General features: G+C 40.6%; 1 protein-coding gene across 3 annotated transcripts; it reads left to right on the top strand.

Moving 5' to 3' along the window:
• The first annotated feature begins 828 nt into the window (after positions 1 to 828).
• On the top strand, positions 829 to 21,532 carry socs3l.S (suppressor of cytokine signaling 3-Like S homeolog). Of its 3 annotated transcripts, XM_041570308.1 has the most exons (3): positions 1,425 to 1,726; positions 8,016 to 8,065; positions 19,803 to 21,530. In XM_041570308.1, exon 3 carries the CDS (start codon positions 19,898 to 19,900, stop codon positions 20,543 to 20,545), a length of 648 nt encoding a protein of 215 aa, XP_041426242.1. In that variant the 5' UTR covers positions 1,425 to 1,726; positions 8,016 to 8,065; positions 19,803 to 19,897; the 3' UTR covers positions 20,546 to 21,530.
• The last annotated feature ends 541 nt before the right edge of the window (positions 21,533 to 22,073 follow it).

Raw genomic sequence — 22,073 nt, 5'->3', positions numbered from 1 at the left:
GCTGGCCCCCCTTGTGAGTGCCGAAGATCTGCCGCCAGCCTGAACAGCCGAAAATGCAGAAGTGCCGAAAAAACAGCCGATGTCCCGAAGCAGCGAAAAGACCTGAAGTCACGAAAGGAGGCGAAGTTGAAGTCCTGAAGCCACGAGTTCAATTCTACTGAACACCAATTTGTGCTTTTTTTATAGGCCCCTGCCACCAATGTTTTTTTTTTTAAAAAAAATTTTTATTGGGGCCCCAATTTTTTTTAACTTGTAAGGGGGGCCCTAGCACCAATGTTTTTTTTAAAAAAAAAATTTTTGGGGCCCCAATTTTTTTTACTTGTAAAGGGGGCCCTGGCGCCAAGGTATTTTTAAAAATATTTTTTGGGACCCCAATTTTTTTTTAACTTGTAAGGGGGGCCCTGGCACCAATGTTTGTTTTTTTTAATTTTTGGGGCCCCAATTTTTTTAACTTGTAAGGGGGGCCCTAGCGCCAAATTTTTTTTAAAAAATTATTTTGGGGACACAATTTTTTTTAACTTGTAAGGGGGGCCCTGGCGCCAATGTTTTTTTAGAAAATATTTTTTTGGGGCACCAATTTTTTTTAACTTGTAAGGGGGGGCCCTACCTCCAGTGCTTTTTAAAAAAAACTTTTATGGGGGGCCCTGGCGCCAATGTTTTGTTTTTTTTAAAACTTATAAGAGGGCCCTGACCATCAATATCTGTGTGGTCTTTTAACTGTGATGTGGAGTGGGCGGGGCATGGGGTGGGGCTTGGTCACCAGGGTGGGCGGGGCCAATGGCGGCTCTGGGGGTCCCTGGCCGCCAATTGGACAGGACAGCCTTGCCATAGAGAATAGGGTCTCTCTGGAAATGGACTAAACCAATGTGAAAGGGGGTGATGACCTAGGAAACAGACTAGTTAATAAACTGTGAATGAAATCCTGGAGATCTGATTGTTCCCATGAAGGAAAGATGTGATCAGTCACTGCTCAGCAATCCCCCTGACACTCCATTCCTGGAGACTATTGTAATCAATTGTGCACATCTCATTCCTGCCGTCCCCCCGGGGAAATGAGGATTTCCACACCGTTTTTTTCTTCATTCAGCATCTGCACCACAACTAGAAGGTAAGTACAGTGGGACATTTATGAGGGGAGATAAGAGTTAAGGCGGGAGCAGTCAGGGAAGGGGGAGGGGCTTCCTGTTATCATTTCTGCTCGTGTTTGTAATGACATTTGCACTGCAGGGAAAAGGAATAAAAAAGAGTTAGCGCATTACGAGTCCATCCCTTTACCAACATCACCCTCAGCACTTCCAGGAATACTGCGGGGGGGGGAGGGGGAATAGAGGAGCAGGGCAGCCAATCAGTCGCTCCCAATCCAAACCGAGTCCCGCCTCTGGTCAATCAGTGGCTGGGAAGGAAGGGGGTGAAAAACATATACACAGGCAAAAAAAAAAAACAGCCTCCTTCAAAAAGTAAAAAGCTTTGAATGTGAAGGGATTGGGGGCTCCGACTTCCAATGGGAATATTGGCGCCTGACACGTTGCTGGAGCCTTCACTTATTTGACTGACTCGTTACAAGTAATTTAGTCACATCTCATTGTTAAAAGAGGAAAGTGTTCAGCCCGGGATGTTACCCCTGCCCGTGTCTGGCTGCTGCTGAGGGATGAGCCCACTAAACCTGACTTTAAATCCACACTGAAACATGGGGTCAACCATTTGCACAGGGGGGGAGCTTTGTCAGGTAAGACTCTCATTCTTCTGCATGATTAGCCCACTTACAAGAGAAACCCCCCTCCTGAGATGTAGGAAGGCTGAGGCCCCAATTTGGGGGGGGTTGGTTACAACCTACAGCATCTCAAACTGTTGTTCAACTACAACTCACCACCTGGAGAGCTGCAGGGTGGCCATCCATGATCTATGCACTAATACACGTATATAATAAACATTATCCTGTGTCTTTGTAATGTTAATGTTGTAATGTTATATCCCCCCCCCCCCATCCTGTTTTTGGGACTGATGGGAACCAATGATTGAAAGATGTTTATATAAAATACAGAGTCAGGAAAGCTGTACTTATGTCATTGGAACTGCATTAATTCTTTAAAGGACCCCTGCTGCGTGTGTGTGTTTTATATCTGCTCTGTGCTGGCGTATAGAGGTGCCCCAAAGTGTCCCTGAGCTGCTGCGATTTCCTTGGTTTCGGTGTGCCAGCTCTTGTGCAATTATTAGGTAACAGGAGATGCTGAACGTGCGCCGGCACACTCATGCACTAACCCTCGGGAAAGGCTTCTATTAAGCAGCTTGTCAAAGCTTGTTCTGTGCTCTCGTACAACTCTCATCTGATCATCCTGGACCATGTGTAATCAGAGTCATTCCAATTTTTAGTTTAAAATAATGCAGTGTAACATTGAAACACTGATTCCAAGAGCTTGCAGTTAAATTGTTTGAAATGTTAGTATCTTTCTTTCCTAGTCCCATAAGCTTGCAATCCATTTGTATGTTATTATAGCCTCTGTGCTTTAGTAAACGCTAACAGTCCACTCTGCATCCCTTCTTTTGTTTATAAACTACAGCTCCCGACTCTACTAATAGCCCAAAGCTTTCTGGGAGCTGCAGTTTATCAATGGTGGGAGGACTAGAAATATATATATATATATATATATATATATATATATATATATATATATATATATTGCCATCAGCTCATGGGCAGCTTCTGTATAATAATTAATTAATACAGCTGATCCCAAGAGCTTACAATAATATTGCTGTTGAAAGCAGTGTCTGTCAGCTGCATGATAGTAATGTAGAACTGGTTTTGGGGGACACAATGAAATGAAGCAAACAGTATGAGATTATTTGTTTCAGTTGCATTCATTATTCTTACAGTATGAAAATGACATTTATTGATTTCAAGTACAATATTCTTGATTGTGTGTGTGTGTATATATATATATATATATATATATATATATATATATATATCTGTTATCTGGAAACCTAATATCCAGAAAGGATGCCTCCCATTGACTCCATTTTATCCAAATAATCCAAATTTTAAAACAGTATTTCCTTTTTTGTCTGTAATAATATATCAGTACGTTATGATTTAATTAATCCTTATTGGAAGCAAAGCCAGCCTATTGGGTTTATTTAACGTTTACATGATTTCCTAGTAGACTTAAGGTATGAAAATCCAAATTACAGAAAGATCCATTCTCAGAAAAACCCCCAGGTCTCAAGCATTCTGGATAATAGGTCCCAGACCTGTATATATAATCTCAGTAGAAATATTCACACACTTTATAGTAAAAAAAAATATTGTTTTATTCCCAATCACTGTGCATTCCAATGGTTGAGTCCATGTTGGGACCTTTATCAAGGAACCAGAAGGTGATTTATTATGTGTGTGTATATATATAAATTTCTTTTTTTTTTTTTTGCATATCTATATTCTATTTCCTGAGGACACATAGCAAGACCCTTTGTAGCGTTATTGTTCTGTGCGCATGAAGCTTAAGCTGCACTGACAGGCTCGGAGTGGAAAATCCGTAATTGGATGAGATCTGATTGCTAAAGAGCGTTTATGTGCGATGCACGTGTGGATTTCAATCCCAGTATGGTGTTCCACATAGAAGAAGTGAATTGCCTGTTCCATTCCTAAAATAGCAATAGCTCTAGCCCACTCATTCTTCATCTGTGGTCCCTGGGGGCCACCTCATGACTATAGAGCATATGTCGGTGCACAAGGAGTGTGCGTCCGAAGCCGATGTCCGAGGGAGTTGTCAGAAGGTTAGATTCCAGTGGTAGGGATTGCACTAAGCGGTCCATTTCTGTGTTGGACAGTAAAGAGCAAACCGGTAGATAGTCATGGGGGGTTTAACCCACAGTGTAAGGGGCCCATTTACTTAGCTCGAGTGAAGAAATAGAGGGAAAAAAATTCGAATTTTTTTTTTCGAATTTTGAATGTTTTTTTTGGCTACTTCGACCATCGAATAGGCTACTTCGACTACGACTTTGAATCGACTATTCGACTATTTCGACCATTCGATAGTCAAAGTACTGTCTCTTTAAAAAAAACTTCGACCCCCTAGTTCGCCACCTAAAAGCTACCTAGGCCAATGTTAGCCTATGGGGAAGGTCCGCATAGGCTTCCTAACAATTTTCTGTTCAAAGGAAAATCCTTAGATCGATGGATTAAAATCCTTCGAATCGTTAGATTCAAAGGATTTAATCGTTCGATCGAACGATTATTCCTTCGATCGTAGGAATCGCGCTAAATCCTTCAATATTCGAAGTCGAAGGATTTCAATTCGGCAGTCGAATATCGAGGGTTAATTAATCTTTATTGGATTTATTTAATGTTGACATGATTTTTTTAGTAGACTGAAGGAATGAAGATCCAAAATACGGAAAGATCCATTATCCCGAAAACCTCATGTCCCGAGCATTCTGGATAACAGGTCCCATACCTGTATGTGCTTGGGCATATACAGTATTTAACTGCTGTGGGGTTCAGGGTAAAACAGATTATATTTGGGCCCATAAAAAGTAGACTGTTAGATTGTAAACTCTTTAAAATTTATTTGCATCTACAATGGAGAAATATTGCTGCTTCTATGTACAAACTGTTACATCTTGTGTTTGTATTCCTGTAGTCCAGAGAGTACAGCTTTTATTATACCTATAGGATATAGAGTCTCAGTCCTGTTGAGAGTGTGTCTCCATTAATATCCTGTTACTATACACATTGATATAGTGATTCTAAACCACTGATGGAAAACGCCTTCCAACACTTTCATTTGGGTCCCCTGAGAAACTCTATTGTATAAAGCAGGGGGAGGATGGGGCTTTAAACACGATCATACAAATCTAACCTAAAGACCTTTAGATTATATTAAACTACAACTCCCAGACTTCTTTACAGCTTTCTGTGGCTCTTTCGGGACCTGCTATATGTTGGGCCCAGGGCAGCTGCACCCTATTTTCAGACCTGTATATACAAGTGTTCTTAGTATACACACTTTTAGTGGGGGGTCCTGCCTGCAAATTGGACCCCACAATTTTAGGGAGTACAAACCCCTATACCGACTTCTCTGTTCCATATTCCTGTACCATGGCTGAACGCAGACCTCCCAACTTTCCTGTTTTTCGCAGGACAGTCCCGATTTTGACAGCTCAACCCGCAGTCCCTGTTATTATTTTTTTTACTGAAATGTCCCGACTTTCTCTTTGATCTCCTGCACTGAACAGCCAGAAAAAGATACAATGTTTCTTAATTGGCTTTTGGCAGAAAGCCCAGAATAGATACTTAGATACTTTTGTAACAATTTAAGATAAGCAGGTCTCTTGGGGAAACTGATTTGCAGATTAAAGGGCAATTCACCTTAATTAGTAAAATTATAATAACATAAAAACCACAGAAATGTGTGTAAAAATTTTGTAAAATGGACATGGTAATTAGAAGGTGTGACCACAAAAATGGGTGTGGTCAAAAAAATTGCCTCAATTCTTTTTGTCCCTCTTTTTATTTCCAAAATGTTGGGAGGTATGTGAACACATTTACAACCCTCACATGCAGGCATGAGTCGATCCATTCATTGACAGAAATGGGCAGAGTTGACGTTGCCTGCGTTGTTTGTCTGCAGAAGAGGAAACTATTTTCAGCATTTCTTGTTTTTATTACTGTCTGACCCAACGTGCTGAAACGCCGGAGGAGAAAGTAGAGGAATTTTCATTTCCCTAGCCAAAGGAAAGCTGTCCAAGCAATAATAAATATCCCCTTGCAGTGGAAACGTTTGTAAACAGCATTGGGGTATGAATTCTCTTTCATGTAGGACCTTTAAAACACAGTGACCAGATCATCCAGTGAGATGTGTTTTGTAGAGCAGCAATAATTTGAACACAACCCCTGCAGCATCTTGGTTAAAGGGAAACTGTCATGAGAAAACACATTCAGCTGCTCCAGCAGAATTCTGCACTGAAATCCATTTCTCAAAAGAGCAAACAGGTTTTTTTTTTTTTTTATTTAATTTTGAAGTCTGACATGGAGCTAGGCATATTGTCCGTTTCCCAGCTGCCCCCAGTCATATGACTTGTGCTCTGATAAACTTCAGTCACTCTTTACTGTTGTACTGCAAGTTGGAGTGATATCACCCCCTCCGTTTCTCTCCCAGCAGCCAAACAAAAGAACAATGGGAAGGTAACCAGATAACAGCTCCCTAACACAAGATAACAGCTGTAAAGTGATATTCTAGAGAAAGATGGACCTTAAAGTTTGCACCACCCCATTCAGGATTCAGTAATTCCCTTGAACAAGTAAAAAATAAAACATAACTTTTATTGTTGTAGAGTTAAAAATGATGTCCAGAAACTTAGCGAATTATTAAAATTACAATTAGGGTTGAATAAGGGCTAAATATCGAGGTATAGTCTGGCAGCTGAGGGGTTAACCTGATCGGTATTGGCAAACTGCCTGAAATATCCCCTCGCCAGGATCAACTTCCGTCCTGTTATTGACTTGGAGCAGCCCGTGCAGACCAGCAAAATTAACCCCCACCGTCCCCAGGAGTCTGTGTAAGGGTCTGTTTGGCTGAATTGTGAGACCCGGAAGTGCAGCCGCACTAACCTAATGTGCCTAAATCGAAGGCATTCTATTCTGTCTCCCACAGTGCCAATAATGTCACGCTTCTACCCCGTACCAGTCCCCACCATTAGCGGGTTAACCCCGCATAAGTTTGGTATCGGGTATTAGAGAGAAACCCTGCCTAATTGAGCTAAAAAGGATCAAGCGCCTGACGAGCGTTTCGCTCGCTCAGCAAGCTTTGTCAAAGGCATAGGCAAGATAACAGCTGCCTGGTAGATCTAAGAACAGCACTCAATAGTAAAATCCATGTCCCACTGCGACACATTCAGTTACATTGAGTAGGAGAAACAACAGCCTGCCAGAAAGCAGTTCCATCCTAAAGTGCTGGCTCTTTCTGAAAGCACATGACCAGGCAAAATGACCCGAGATGGCTGCCTACACACCAATATTACAACTTAAAAAAAAATACACTTGCTGGTTCAGGAATGCAATTTTATATTGTAGAGTGAATAATTTGCAGTGTAAACAGTGTAATTTAGAAATAAAAAATACATCCTAAAAATCACGACAGAATCCCTTTAAAGGGGCAGTCTAGTTAGCTGTTTATAAAAGGGCAGTATCATGTCTCTGCCCCATGGAAGGGGGGCAGTGATTTGTAAAGGCTATTGGTATCTCAAAGTACCTGATTCTCGGAGGACTAACCCTTTGCAGTCTGAAATTTAAATCTGCTGCCCCATAGACTACAGAGATCTGCAGCAGGCCGGGTACTTGTCGGTGTGGATATTATGCAGGTTAGTGATGGAATATACATATGTGTTTAGGTTGTTTCCTTTTCTCCGTCTTCACTTCTTATTTACGATGATTTGCTGGGTTTATGTTGGCCATGGTTAGCAAGTCAGATTGCAGATAAAGCAGTTAGTGGAGTAATAATGCAGGTCTGGGTGCCTGTTGTAGCTCTGTGGGTTGGGTTTGGGTCTACTTGATTAGACCCAAGCATGTCTCTACGATATTGGAGGGCAGCCACCTACTTACATTGAGATACATGGCCCGCCTGCAGCATTCTAATTGTCATTGTACTACAACTCCCACAATTCCCTCCAGACAGCAGAAAAGTACAAGAATGTCGCAAGTGCCTACCAGACAAAAATAACACAGGACTCTAAATCTCATTATGAAAACACAGATGCAAGTTGCTTAACCTGCTTCCTTATGTCATTTTTCCATGAACAGGATAAATTCCCCTAAATTAACAAGAGCTAGCAATAATTGGGAAACAACCGCATGAGTTGATTTCTGCGTGCGACAAAACTGCAGCTGTGGTATAAAAGATATGAGATCTGTGGTTTCCCTTTAAAGGGGCGAAGTACAGGGGGAGCTGCTGGGAAGAAATGAAGTGACTTATCCCATTTAAAGGCTGTAAAGGGATTAAAATTAACTCTTGCAGATGGACTTCAACGCTACTGTCGTAGGATTAATGGTGATGAAATAATTTTGGTAAGTTAATATTATCGGAAAGTATTCAGTGAAAAATGTTTAATTAGGCCACTAATCTCTTTGGAAATGAACAAAATCAGAATGAGACAAGGACTGTAGTTGCAGCAGATCTCTTATCCCCTCTTTGCCATAGTAGCCTTAATGATAATAAAGGGAAGGTGCTGTCTCATAGGTAGCCAACCAATTGACCAGCAGGCCCAATGGCAGTGGCATAACTAGATTTTACTGGGCCCCACAGCACATTTATTTTAGAGCCCCCAAAATATTCATATATCTCCTGTTAGGGCATCATTAGATCCCTTATATCTCCAAAGGACCCCTCTACAGCCACAGGACATGCTTCTTCTGTAGTTACACCCCTGCCTAGAGGATAGATACGTTACAAGGGGACATCATGGCCCCATTTCTATTGCTGTGATCATTCATGCAGCGGCTCCTCTTCACTTCCTAATTTACTGGGGCACAACACATCTAAGTTTAAAGGGATACTGTCATGGGGAAAAAATTTTTTTCAAAATGAATCAGTTAATAGTGCTGCTCCAGCAGAATTCTGCACTGAAATCCATTTCTCAAAAGAGCAAACAGATTTTTTTATATTCAATTTTGAAATCTGACATGGGGCTAGACATATTGTCAATTTCCCAGCTGCCCCAAGTCATGTGACTTGTGCTCTGATTAAACTTCAATCACTCTTTACTGCTGTACTGCAAGTTGGAGTGATATCACCCCCCCCTCCCCTTCCCCCCCCAGCAGCCTAACAACACAACAATGGGAAGGTAACCAGATAACAGCTCCCTAACACAAGATAACAGCTGCCTGGTAGATCTAAGAACAACACTCAATAGTAAAAACCCATGTCTCACTGAGACACATTCAGTTACATTGAGAAGGAAAAACAGCAGCCTGCCAGAAAGCATTTCTCTCCTAACGTGCAGGCACAAGTCACATGACCTGGGGCAGCTGGGAAATTGACAAAATGTCTAGCCCCATGTCAGATTTCAAAATTGAATATAAAAAAAATCTGTTTGCTCTTTTGAGAAATGGATTTCAGTGCAGAATTCTGCTGGAGTAGCACTATTAACTGATGCGTTTTGATGTTTTCCGATGACCACATCCCTTTAATGTCCCTGTCTCTGGGGTTTCAATCTGGCAGCTCAGTAATTCAGGCACAGGCTAGAGTCCTGCAGCGGGTCAGGTACCCACGGGTTACCCGCAAAAACCTCCGGTACGCTGCCGGTAGAAATTTCAGGAGCAGATATAGATGCGGGTCAACTGTTTCCTGTGTTTGCGGGTAGCGGTTCGGTCATGGGTCTTCTCGATATCGAGTATTACTCCCTTTTTTCTGATCACGCCTACTTCCAATGATGTCCCTTCCGATTTACAATGACAGCACTAGCTGTTTCTTGATGGTCAGCGGGTAGCGGATAAGGTACTTGCGGGTCCAAGCGGGTAAGTATGCGGGTGCGGGTTGCAGGTCGGGTTTAACAAATTGGTTCTGCGCAGGACTCTAGCTCAGGCGCTAAACTGTTACAATTTTGCAATGTTTACTTGATACATTTCTCAGCAGCATCTCTGGAATATTAGCAACTATTTTATCAATTCTAACTGCTGCGTTTAATGAAACTCAGGGATTCTGCTCAGCAGGGACAAAGATAAGAAATGTATAAATGTATCAATTTAGAACAGTTTACTGGGTCGTCGACCCCCCCTCCCAGAACTGCTTTAGACTTAGACACTTAGACACTTTACACTTCAATATTAAAAAAACAGCCACACATAGAAAATAGAAAGTCATTGGAAAAAGTCGTTATTTCTGGTGATCTATCTGAAAACAACTAGTTGTTTGGAGGTGAACAACCCCTTTAACTACCTCCCTACAACCAGCTGAGTTATTTTAAAGATCGATACTGAGCTGTATATGAAAAACCTACCCACCCTTACCCCTTTTCTGTAGCTTAGATAAGCGGAAGTCTATTATGCAGATTGGTTTGTTTATCTACCTCAAGAACCAGTAAAGTGAAGACTAAAAATAGTTTTGCATTGTTTGTCCTTTTAATTTTAGAATTAACGGGAACCCATTTTCATTATAAAAAAAAAATTACATAACCTGTAGTGGATGCTTACTAATTGCTTTCAGAAATAGGTTTTTACATTTTGTAATAACGTTTTCGAGATACAAGTGGTATATGAGTGTGCTTCCTCAGCATAACTTTATTTTTTCTGCTATAAACAATTCAGTCATGCCGTATGTCAGTAGCAGGAATCAGCCAGTTAAAGGGCATGTAAAGGCAAAAAAAATAAAATCTCATTTTTACTTTCTTTGATTAAAAAGAAACCTATCTGCAATGTACTTTAATTAAAAAATGTGTACCGTTTTTATAAGAAACCTGACTGTATGCAGTGAAATTCTCCCTTCATTTACTGCTGTGGATAGGAATTGTCAGACGGTCCCTAACTGCTGAGCAGGGAAACAATCATACTTATGAACAGCAGGGGGAGCCCCCGCCTTACTTACCAGCCATGCAGAACTCAAGCAGCTTTGTTTATGACGATCCCTAAGCAGCCCAGACCACACTGAGCATGTGCACAGTCTTGGTCTTGCAAAGATGTTTAACAAAGTTACAAGATGGTGACCCCCTGCGGCCAACATTGAAAGCATAAATCATTTGTTTGATTAGGCTTGTGGTGCAGTACTTTCATGTTTATGTTTAGTATACAAAATACAGCATTTATAGCCTTATTCTATTTTAGACTTGCCCTTTAAAGTCAGTAATTACAGCATGTGTGCATTGGTTGCAGCAGGAAAACAGGTTGAGCAACTCTCAAATAACTCAAATAAATTTTGAAAAAAAAACTGTAACCAATAAATAATCAAAACTCTTTGGGAGACACTGGACATTTATAATAGTATAGGTATGGGACCTGTTATCCAGAATGCTCGGGACCTGGGGTTTCCGGATAATGGATCCTTCTGTTATTTTGCTCTTCGTACCTTAAGTCTACTAGAAAATCGTGTAAACATTAAATAAACCCAATAGGCTGGTTTTGCTTCCAAAAAGGATTAATGATATCTTAGTTAGGATCTGTAGTACTACAGAGAAAAAGGAAATCATTTTTAAAAATTCTGATTGATTTATTATAATGGAATCTATTAGAGACAGCCTTTCCGTAATTCAGAGTTTCTGGATAATGAGTTTACGGATAAGGGATCCCATACCTGCAATAGCTTTCTTAAACCAATGGGCAAGTTGTATATCCTTTGAATTCATATCATACTTCCCCCTTTTTCTGTGATTTGGAACTTGAAAAAAAAAACAGGTTGCAATACTTTCTTACTAATTTCAACTTGTACTTCTATGTACACTTTTAAGGGGTTCTTCCCCCTAAAAACTGTTTTTTACAAGATAAAATTAAATGTAATTCTAAGTAACTTCCCAATGTACATTCATTACTTGTTTTCAGTGGTTGTAGGGTTATCTGAAAATGCAGTTGCTATTGAAAGCAGTCTCTTTCTGCCTGGTTATATTTTCTGCACTCCTGGTTCTGACTTCTGAATCAGCGTTGCAGACGCCAGCTGATTAACACACCTGGAGGAGAACTGACTTTGGCTGCATTAAGTCAGAACCAGTGAACCAATGATAATTATTGTTTTCAATTGCAATTACGTTGTACCAATAACCAGTGAAAATGAATGTATATTGGAAAGCTAATCATTATACTAAAGACTATCCTTGGTTGAAGGACCCCAAAAGGAGAACTAAATCCTAAAAATTAATATTGCTAAAAATGCCGCATTTTATATACTGAACTTATTGCGCCAGCATAAAGTTTGAGCTTGTCAATAGCAGCAATGATCCAGGACTTCAAACTTGTCACAGGGGGTCACCATCTTGGAAAGTGTCTGTGACACTCACATGCTCAGTGGGCTCTGATTGGCTGTTGAGAAGCTAAGCTTAGGGCTCGTCACTAATTATCCAGCAGAAAATGAGGTTGATCTGTAATATAAGCTGATGCTACAGGGCTGATTATTAAATTCTGATGCTAATTGCACTGGTTTCTGTGCTGCCATGTAGTAATTATCTGTATTAATTACTAATCAGCCTTATATTGTGACATTTCTATTCTATGTGTACTGTATATTGTGAGTGGGTCCCTAAGCTCAGTAAGTGACAGCAGCACAGAGCATGTGCAGTGAATCAGCAGAAAAGGAGATGAGGAGCTACTGGGGCATCTTTGGAGACACAGATCTTCCATGTTAAAGGGCTGTGGTTGCCTTGGGCTGGTACAGAAGCCCAGAACATAATGTACAACATTTCTAGAGACTTTACTTTAGTTAGGCTTTACTTATCCCTTAAATAGTGTCCCTTAGTGCAAAATATAAGGATTTTAGTTGTCTTTTAGGACCAGTGTGAAACCAAAACAGATATTACTGTGCTTGGTCTAATATCCTTATATTTCACAAGAGAGGGTTCCCAATCCCTTATATTATACCAACATTATATTGCCATCTTATTTCTGACAGCAATGAGTATTTACATACCGTATGCTCACAAGCACGAAGCTAATTGCCGAACTCCCAGCAGTCTCTGCCATTCTCCTGATCTCTATCATTTCCCAGAAATGGAGCCCTCTAGTGACCCATCACCCTGTTGCTGAACTCTAGATAAAGCGCTGTATATGACAATCTCCAGGAAAACAAATGAATGGCACGTTGATAAGAGTAGTTAATGAGCAGAGACAGAAAGAGACAGCAGTGGCAAACAACTGCCTTTTATGACAGTGGGAAATCTGGAAGTGCATATTAAAAGAAATGGACGGTTAGAGGCCGCTCCCCAGAGCACGGGAACCAAGGCTTGGGAATTCTTTAAAAAGCTTGTGATAAAAGAAGTCTATAATTATGTTTTACTGCCGTAATCACCTTCCCGGTAATTATGAGTGTTACCTGTCTCACTTAACAGTAAATAGCTCTTTTTTTATGTTGTGTTAACATAACAAACTTCATCTTCACACATTGTCCACAGTTATATGCGATATAAGAACATAAGAACTTTTATTCCTAGTATTCCCTGCCAGCCATAGAGAACTACATCTTCCAGCATTGCTTGCCAGTTTGGATAGACATTGAAGCAGTGTCCTTTATAAAGAAACAATTCTTCCCTTCTGAATAATTAGACATATTGTCCGTTTCCCAGGTGTCCCCAGTCGTGTGACTTATGCTCTGATAAACTTGTCACTCTTTACTGCTGCTCTGCAAGTTGGAGTGATATCGCCCCCATCCCTTTCCCCCCAGCAGCCTATTAACAGAACACTAGGAAGGTAACAGGATAACAGATCCCTTACAGCTGCATTGTTAGGTGTAGATATGAGAACAGCACTCAATATTAAAACTCCAAGTCCCACGGTGACTCTTCCAGTTACATTGAGTAGGAGAAACAATAGCTTACCTGAAAGCAGTTCCATTGTGAAGTGCTGACTCTTTGAAAAGCTCTTGAAAGCACTGGCATAATGACCTGAGATGGTTGCCTAGGCACCAATATTACAGCTAAAAAATACATTTGTTCAAGAATAATATTTTAAATGGTAGAGTGAATTCTTTGTAATATAAACAGTGTAATTTAGAAATAAATACTACACCATAAAAATTATAGAATCAGAAAGTAGCTTCTAGGCATTGTTTTCCCAATTTACAGAATAACCCAGGAACACCAAGGACCCCAGTATTCCAGATAGGAGATTCCATAACTGTAGCTTTACAGATTTAAGAAAACAGCCACTGAAATGCATCAGTCAATAGTGCTGCTCCTGCAGAATTCTACACTAAAATCTGTTTTTCAACAGAGAAACCGTTTTTTATATTTAATGTTGATATCTGATGTGGGGCTAGACATGTTGTTCAATTCCCAAGTGCCCTCAGTTATGTGACTTGTGTTCTGATAAACTTCAGTCATACTTTACTGCTGCACTGCAAGTTGGAGTAATATGCAATATGTTTTTAAAGAGACCTAAATTGTTCAGTGGTATAGTTTTCATGTAACTACTTTCTACTACTGACCAATACCCATAGTACAAGGGCATCCGTTGGGATTCAAGGGCTGCCACAAATGCACAGTTTATGGTATGAACCTTTGTTTAGTCTTCTCTGTATGTGTTTGGCCACAAGAAAAGGGGTAAAAAAATGAATAGAAGTAGAAAACACAAGTTTGAAGAGCTTATCTTGTAGTAAAATTAAATATATTCCTTATAATGCACTGGGAGGCAAGAGGCCCTGCTCCATTCATCTGATTCAGGGTCACACAGAGCTCGGCCTCCTTCTCATGCCCCTCTCCGCTCACGCTCAGTAACCTATGTCAGTGCTTTCTTTGTCTTTCTTCCCGTCCGGTGTCAGAAGAAATATTTTCTCAGAACAGAACTTTTGGTAAGAGCTGAAGGGAAAACATTTACCAGAATTCCACCGAGAGCGACAATTACAGTTGCTTTCGTTTGAGCAGCTGAAAGTAAATAAACTTTTATGTTTTCAGACAAGTGCTGCAGGTCAGGTCCAACACGGTCTCCTAGAATGATTCCTTTCAGGGAGATCATGAAAATGTATTGTTCTGAGCAAAATAAAAAAGGGATCCTTTTTTGGGTTATGTAGGGTGAGTGGTTGCTAAAAAAATTCAGCGGAGCCTGACTCAAACTGATTCCTACCCAGAAATGCCTACCCATGCACTCCCCACCAGTATCCCCAACCCGCCTGCTTCACCCACTCCTCTGCGGCAGGTACGGCTGGGGTTCACCTTAAGGTGGCCGTACACAGGCAGATTAAAGATGCAGATACATGTCCTTTAGACTGATTTGGCAGCTTATTGGTACAATATGCTCAAATTATTTCCCAGCCGATCCTCCAAACGACTTGTAGTCAGCCTCTTCAACAGATTAGTAGAGTAGCCATCTCCACAGCAGTATCATAGATTATGAAGAACTGGAGAGCCTTCCAATGTAAATAAATGTTTCTTATTGACGCACTACATGTTTCGGACCCCAATGGTCCTTCCTCTGGTGCAAGTTATCAGGTTATCTAATAAGGGCACCTTTCTGTGTAATACACAGTGCAGACAGGGCCGCCATTAGAAATCACCATACAACAACATTTTTGCGCCCCCCTGGACTGAGCCCACCCTGTCCCCCAAGCCCCACCCCAGTTAAAAAGGTAACCCTCCCCCACACACACACACAAGTTATAAAAAGCTATTGATGGTCAGGACCCCTTTATAAGTTTTTTTTTAAAAAAACATTGGTGCCAGAGCCCCCCTTACAAGTAAAAATAAAACTCCCGTGGCCAGAATCTGCACTGAGTAAAAAAATTAGGGGCATTTGCCTGGGGGGGGGGAGCAGGTAGGCTGGGGGGGAGAGGTTTCTACCCAGGGTAGGGGGGAGGGTTTTTTTTTATTACAGGTTGAATTCTCCTTTAAGGCTGTGGGCACCCAGGTTGAATGGCTCTGTTGCTCTCAGCTTCTATATATTTGTAGGCTGAAAGAAATCAATTGAGACATGGAGCAGATCCGCTTCTCTCTGCCTGCAAAAGTAGGCAGGCTGAGAGCCCTTCAGCCCCTGTTCCCACAACCTAAAGGACAATAACTAAAATTCAATGGTGGTGCCGTTAGCACCCGTCTTTAGATACAATCACTAATCTTAGACTCCAGGCTGATGCTCCTCTTTGCTAAAAAAATTCACCAACCCAGGGGGAATAGGACTAGGAGCCCTGCACCATCATCTGCTGATTCTTCCCAGTGGGGACCTACAGCCAGTGGTGTAATTAGATATGTTTTACTGTCATTTATTAAAATTGTATATAAATTAGGGCCTCATGGGGCCACTACACCACCTGGGCCCCCTGCAGCCACAGGGTCTGCTTCGTTTATAGTTACACCCCTGCCTGCAGCTGTCCCAGACACCCAAAGGCACTAATATGAAGAAACAGAAGAAAGTGAATGATTTTCAAATACCCCTGGCCGGCATTTTTTTAATAGACAATAGGAACAGCTGCCGAGATTCCAGGTTTAGCGATTGTAATCACTACGGGGTACCTAACAAATTGGCACCCAATGCATTTCAGCTTGTCCTTAAAGGGATACTGTCATGGGAAAAAAAAAATTTCAAAACACATCAGTTAATAGTGCTGCTCCAGCAGAATTCTGCACTGATATCCATTTCTCAAAAGAGCAAACAGATTTTTTTATATTCAATTTTGAAATCTGACATGGGGCTAGACAATTTGTCAATTTCCCAGCTGCCCCTGGTCATGTGACTTGTGCCTGCACTTTAGGAGAGAAATGCTTTCTGGCAGGCTGCTGTTTTTCCTTCTCAATGTAACTGAATGTGTCTCAGTGGGACATGGGTTTTTACTATTAAGTGTTGTTCTTAGATCTACCAGGCAGCTGTTATCTTGTGTTAGGGAGCTGCTATCTGGTTACCTTCCCATTGTTCTTTTGTTTGGCTGCTGGGGGGGAAAAGGGAGGGGGTTATATCACTCCAACTTGCAGCACAGCAGTAAAGAGTGATTGAAGTTTATCAGAGCACAAGTCACATGACTTGGGGCAGCTGGGAAATTGACAAAATGTCTAGCCCCATGTCAGATTTCAAAACTGAATATAAAAAAATCTGTTTGCTCTTTTGTGAAACGGATTTCAGTGCAGAATTCTGCTGGAGCAGCACTATGAACTGATTCATTTTAAAAAAAAATTTTTTTTTGCCATGACAGTATCCCTTTAAGGAACACTGAAGTAAGTCTGAACATAGTGTTTTTGGTATATCTAGATATATATTTTTGACACTTTGTGCAGGTTAATAGTTCCTCCATTTGGTAAATAATAATCTTCAGTTTCTCGGAAGCGCCGAGCGTTGGCAGCAGAACAAACAACACGCTGAGACTGTTGTCCAGAACTCCTCATTAAATTGTTCGCGCCTATAAATCAGAAGGGAATATGCAGTCACACCATGAAATTACATTTACTAACACAGAAGATAAATAATGCACCAGAGCAATCCTTCAGGACACTAAACACAACGGAATATTCAAGTACAAACCATCCGTGGCTGACAAGGGGGGTAATTAATAAGTGACACTGGTGTTCTTCCCTGCTGCGAAATGCTCTGCAGCGCTCGTATTCACTGCTTAGAGCCCATGATTGCTACATGCTCATAGAACATCACTTCCCAGTAAGTGCCTAACAATTATTAATATATATATTATGTCAATTTCTGGGAAGTAGACACTTCAAGGCTTTGCTTTTATAGCACAGTATATCTTATAGGGAATTATATTCAGCTGGCTTCTGCTACATTGATTTGGGAGTCAGAAGTATTAATGCTTAATTAAAGGGATTCTGTCGTGATTTTTATGGTGTCGTTTTTATTTCTTAATTACACTGTTTCCACTGCAAATAATTCACTCTACCATGTAAATGTTCTTTCCTAAACCAGCAAGTGTATTTTTTTTTAGTTGTAATATTGGTGTGTAGGTGCATCTTAGGTTATTTTGCCTGGTCATGTGATTTCAGAAAGAGCCACTTTAGGACGGAACTGCTTTCTGGCAGGCTGTTGTTTCTCCTACTCAATGTAACTGAATGTGTCGCAGTGGGACCTGGATTTTTACTATTGAGTGCTGTTCTTAGATCTACCAGGCAGCTGTTATCTTGTGTTAGGGAGCTGCTATCTGGTTACCTTCCCATTTTTCTGTTGTTATGCTGCTGGGGGGGGGGGGAGGGGTACTTGGCAGTACAGCAGTAAAGAGTGACTGAAGTTTATCAGAGCACAAGTCACATGACTGGGTGCACCTAGCCTGGGAAACTGACAATATGTCTAGCCCCATGTCAGATTTCAAAATTAAATATAATTTTCAGTGCAGAATTCTGCTGGAGCAGCACTACTGTATTAACTGATGCGTTTTGAAAAAAACATGTTTTCCCATGACAGTATCCCTTTCAAGGGGTAGTTCACTTTCAAATGAATGTTAAAGGAACAGTTCAGTGTAAAAAAAACTGGGTGAATAGAAAAATTATGATTTTAGTTTTAATTCAAACAATAGGCACAATATTTTTTTTTGAAATATTATAATTTTTTTATTAGATCTGATTTTGAGAATATTTTTTTTTTTAAATTATAATGAGCAAAAAGGAGAAGCAACGGCACTCATACAACACTGTTTGTGAATGTATTTACTTACCTGAAACCCCGGGCAGGTGGAAGAGGATCACTCCGTGGTGGTCACTGGAATAACCCCAGGAATAAGCCCGGAATAAGCCCAGGTTTCAGGTAAGTAAATACATTCACTTGGGGGTGCCTAACATTTGGCACCCCAAGTGGTAAACGACTTTCCTTCTCCTTTAACAATTGTAACCTTAAAGGTCCTCCCAAAGCCTGGATCATATTTTGCAGTCCAATCAACAGCATCTATGGAAGTGCATTTGTATAAAATAATTAAGGATGCACCGAATCCACTATTTGGGATTTGGCAGAATCCCCGAATCCATCGTGAAAGATTTGGCTGAATACTGAACCAAAACTGAATTTGCATATGCAAATTAGGGTCAAGGAAGGAAAAAGTGGAAAGGCTTTTACTTTATTGTTTTGTGACAAAAAGTCATGTGATTTCCCTTCTCAACACTAATTTACATATGCAAATTAGGGTTCGGCCAGGCACAAGGATTCAGCCGAATCTGAATTCTACTGAAAAAGTCAGAATCCAGGATTCGGTGCATCGCTAATAATTATATGAATTTTAGCATTTCATATTCACATTCAAATAAAAATAAATATTGTGCTTTTGAATATCATGTCTTAATTTTGGTGTTGTAAATACAGGTATGGGATCCATTACCCGGAATCCCATTATCTACAAAGCTCCAAATTATGGAAAGGCTGTCTCCCATAGACTCCAAATTATCCAAATTTTTAGAAATAATTTCCTCTTTCTCTGTATTGTTTTAAACCGTAGCTTGTACTTGATCCAAACTTAGAAATGATGAATCCTTATTGGAAGCAGAACCAGCCTATTGAGTTTATTTAATGACTTTCTAATAGACTTAAGGTATGAAGATCCAAATTATGGAAAGATATGTTTTTGGAAAACTCCAGGTCCTGAGCACTCTGGATAACAGGTCCCGTGCCTGTACCTAAAAATCCAGGGTACCAGCCTGTAGACTACTGCTACTAGACTACTGTTTGAAATGAGTTCTTCTGTCTCAAGTTGAACATGTATTATTATCTGTGCATGTGGAGGCCCGGAGCTGCTGACCAAACTCCACATACAAGTCGTTTTGGACATCAGGCAGGTTTGAAAATGTCATATACAGATGACCAGTGTATGGTGTTCAGCCGGAGAGTGTGCTTGATTGGCCTATGTATGGCTGTCCTTACTCTGTTTTTCAGCTTGTTTGACTAGCTTAATTCTTGTTGATAACCTGACTTCTTATTGTATCTAGTAGTGTTGTTCCTGGCAATTCTATTAAAGATTACCCTACAGAGCATTATAATGAGGTTCTGATGAAGCTTTTCCAGCCCCCCCCCCATAAAGCCCAATGGTCGGTTCCTATCCCTTTACCTAACCCCAACATCACTGTATCTGAAAAAGGTGTAGCTATTGGGAAGGTCCAATCAGCAGAACTATTGATACCAACTGTTGAAAAATACTTTTTTTATGTTAACATTGACCACTCTGCTTGCTTTTTTATCTTATGTGTATTTCAATTTTTTTCAGGTGAGTTAGGAAGATGGATCCAGGTGAGCCATGAGAATCATGTTATGACAACCTGTCTGGCTCATCCTTCTCGCAGGACGTAGGGGCCAAGGTCGATGAGCCTGACGATGGTCACACTCCGTTGGAGTTGCTTTCATCGCTGCCCTTGCCCATCATCCATCTTTGCAGCCATGAATCGACAGGCTGCCCAGCTGTCTTACCACTATAAGTCATTCTGTGGGGACTATGAAAGGGTCGAGACTGCTCTTGAAAGACTGGAAGCCAGCGGCTACTACTGGAGCACCTTGTCTGGCACAGAAGCAAAAAATCTCCTATCTGACCAGCCTGTCGGATCCTTCCTTATTCGAGACTCTTCAGATCATCACCATCTTTTTACTCTCAGCCTTCGCACATCTGCCGGAATCACAAACCTGCGAATTAAGCTTGAGGGTCCTTCCTTCTATCTGGAGACAGTGGCAGGGGCAGAGACTCCTCACACATTTCCTTGTGTGGTCAAACTGGTGGAGCATTATATGCGACTTACAGCGACTGGAGAATCTGACTCCAACCTGTGCTACATTGAAGGGAACGACCAACCCGTTCCTCTCATGCTTACACAGCCAATGAATTGCAAAGTGGTTTCCCTTCAGTATTTATGTAAAAGGACAGTTGTAGCAAACATGCCATCTGAAGCTTCTTCTTCAGGAGAAAACATGGAGGAGCTACCGGTGTCTAAAATGCTTAGAAATGCCTTTAGAAACTAGATAGACCCATGCATTTTTTTTAAGGAGGGGCATTAAAGAATTTCTAGATCAGAAGATGCCGATCCATTTCTTATCTAATCACAGTTTAACATTGAATGAAGTCGTTTTTTTCTTCTGAACACAGAATACTCAAGAGAAGACAAAGACCTTTACCTGCCCGAACCTCAGAATACTGAACAGAGAGCCGGAAAATACTTTCCAAGGATTTTCTAATGTTGTAAAGAACAGTAGTGAATTTATTTCCTTGTGTGTTATTATGAATTTTGTGGAAACCCTAGTGGCATTTTATGGAGATTCTTAGTATTATTAATGTATCAATGTTTCTCAGCCAGTAGGATAAAGAAACGAGGACTGTGACACAACGGAAAATAAGCTTATAGGGAAATGAGCACTAGAAGGCTCGAACTTAATTGGCCGAATAACAGCTAATATTTAAGATATTCAACCAACTGGCCTCTGGGCTGATCAGTGTTTTATTCAGAAAATTGGTCTGAACGGTCAGTTTGCATGATCCAGATGATCAGTCCAAGGCCCAGTTGACTGGATCAATATGTAAGTGTGGCCTAATTTTATTACATGTTGGCTAATGGCCCCATATAATTGTAATGGAGAGTTGCTAACCATTATGGTGGTTTGTTTTGGGTGTTCACCTCTGGTGCTTGCTTGGGACTCGCGTCTAGACCAACCCTTATACAGTTTGGTTGAAAAAGACCAGACCATTGCATTTAACCAACATACACCGTGGGTTGGTACATATGATTTTCACCTCATGCACAGAAGGAAATTAGCTTATTGCGTATAAATGTGCCATTAACATATGTTTAACATATTAGAGAATCCATGCACATCATAACTGACGAACATGTACAACCGCATACCATATACTTCCACTATAGACAACATATTCGGACATACCCTCTAAAACAATCTGTTAAACTGCATTTACCTCCCATCGTGTATTAGAATAAAATATTTGATTTCCTTGCGTTTTGATTCCACTTTTTTTTCTATCACAGTTGACATAAACGTGCCCCGTACACTCCATGACACTCTTCATGCAAGTCAAGGTTGGTGTTATACCATAATATCATACAGTAAACAATAGCTCAACATCTAGGGTCTTATTTATCAGAATCCAGAAATTTCTGATAATTTTCGATAAAACAGTCAAACCAAATCCACACAGATTTTTTTCCCCCTTATTTATCAATACATGTTTCCAAAAATTGCAGGGAAAAAACTCGATAAAATCGTGAAAAAATTTGAATTGTATGAAATTTTTAGATTCGACTCAAAAAAACTTGGATTTTTGGCTGAAAACCACTAAATTGCTGGAATATTATATGAAACCCAGCACAGATCAGGATATCTTCGGGACTTCTCCCTTTCACTTCTACATGAACTCGACAGCCTGCGTTCTAGTACTTTTTTCCCCCCGGACTTTTAACGCCCTCTGGGTTTAATAAATCCCAAAGAATTCAACTTAAAATTCTGATTTAATAGTAAAAAAAAAACTAGAATTTCTCAA

Source organism: Xenopus laevis, chromosome 7S (genome assembly GCF_017654675.1).
Source record: "Xenopus laevis strain J_2021 chromosome 7S, Xenopus_laevis_v10.1, whole genome shotgun sequence".
Taxonomy (NCBI): Eukaryota; Metazoa; Chordata; class Amphibia; order Anura; family Pipidae; genus Xenopus; species Xenopus laevis.
The sequence above is the reverse complement of the archived record's forward strand: the minus strand, read 5'-3'. Positions and strand labels throughout refer to the sequence as shown.

Bases quoted from the DNA above. Each gene is read 5' to 3' on its own strand.
- socs3l.S (XM_018226762.2), top strand. From the start codon at position 19,898: ATGAGCCTGACGATGGTCACACTCCGTTGGAGTTGCTTTCATCGCTGC.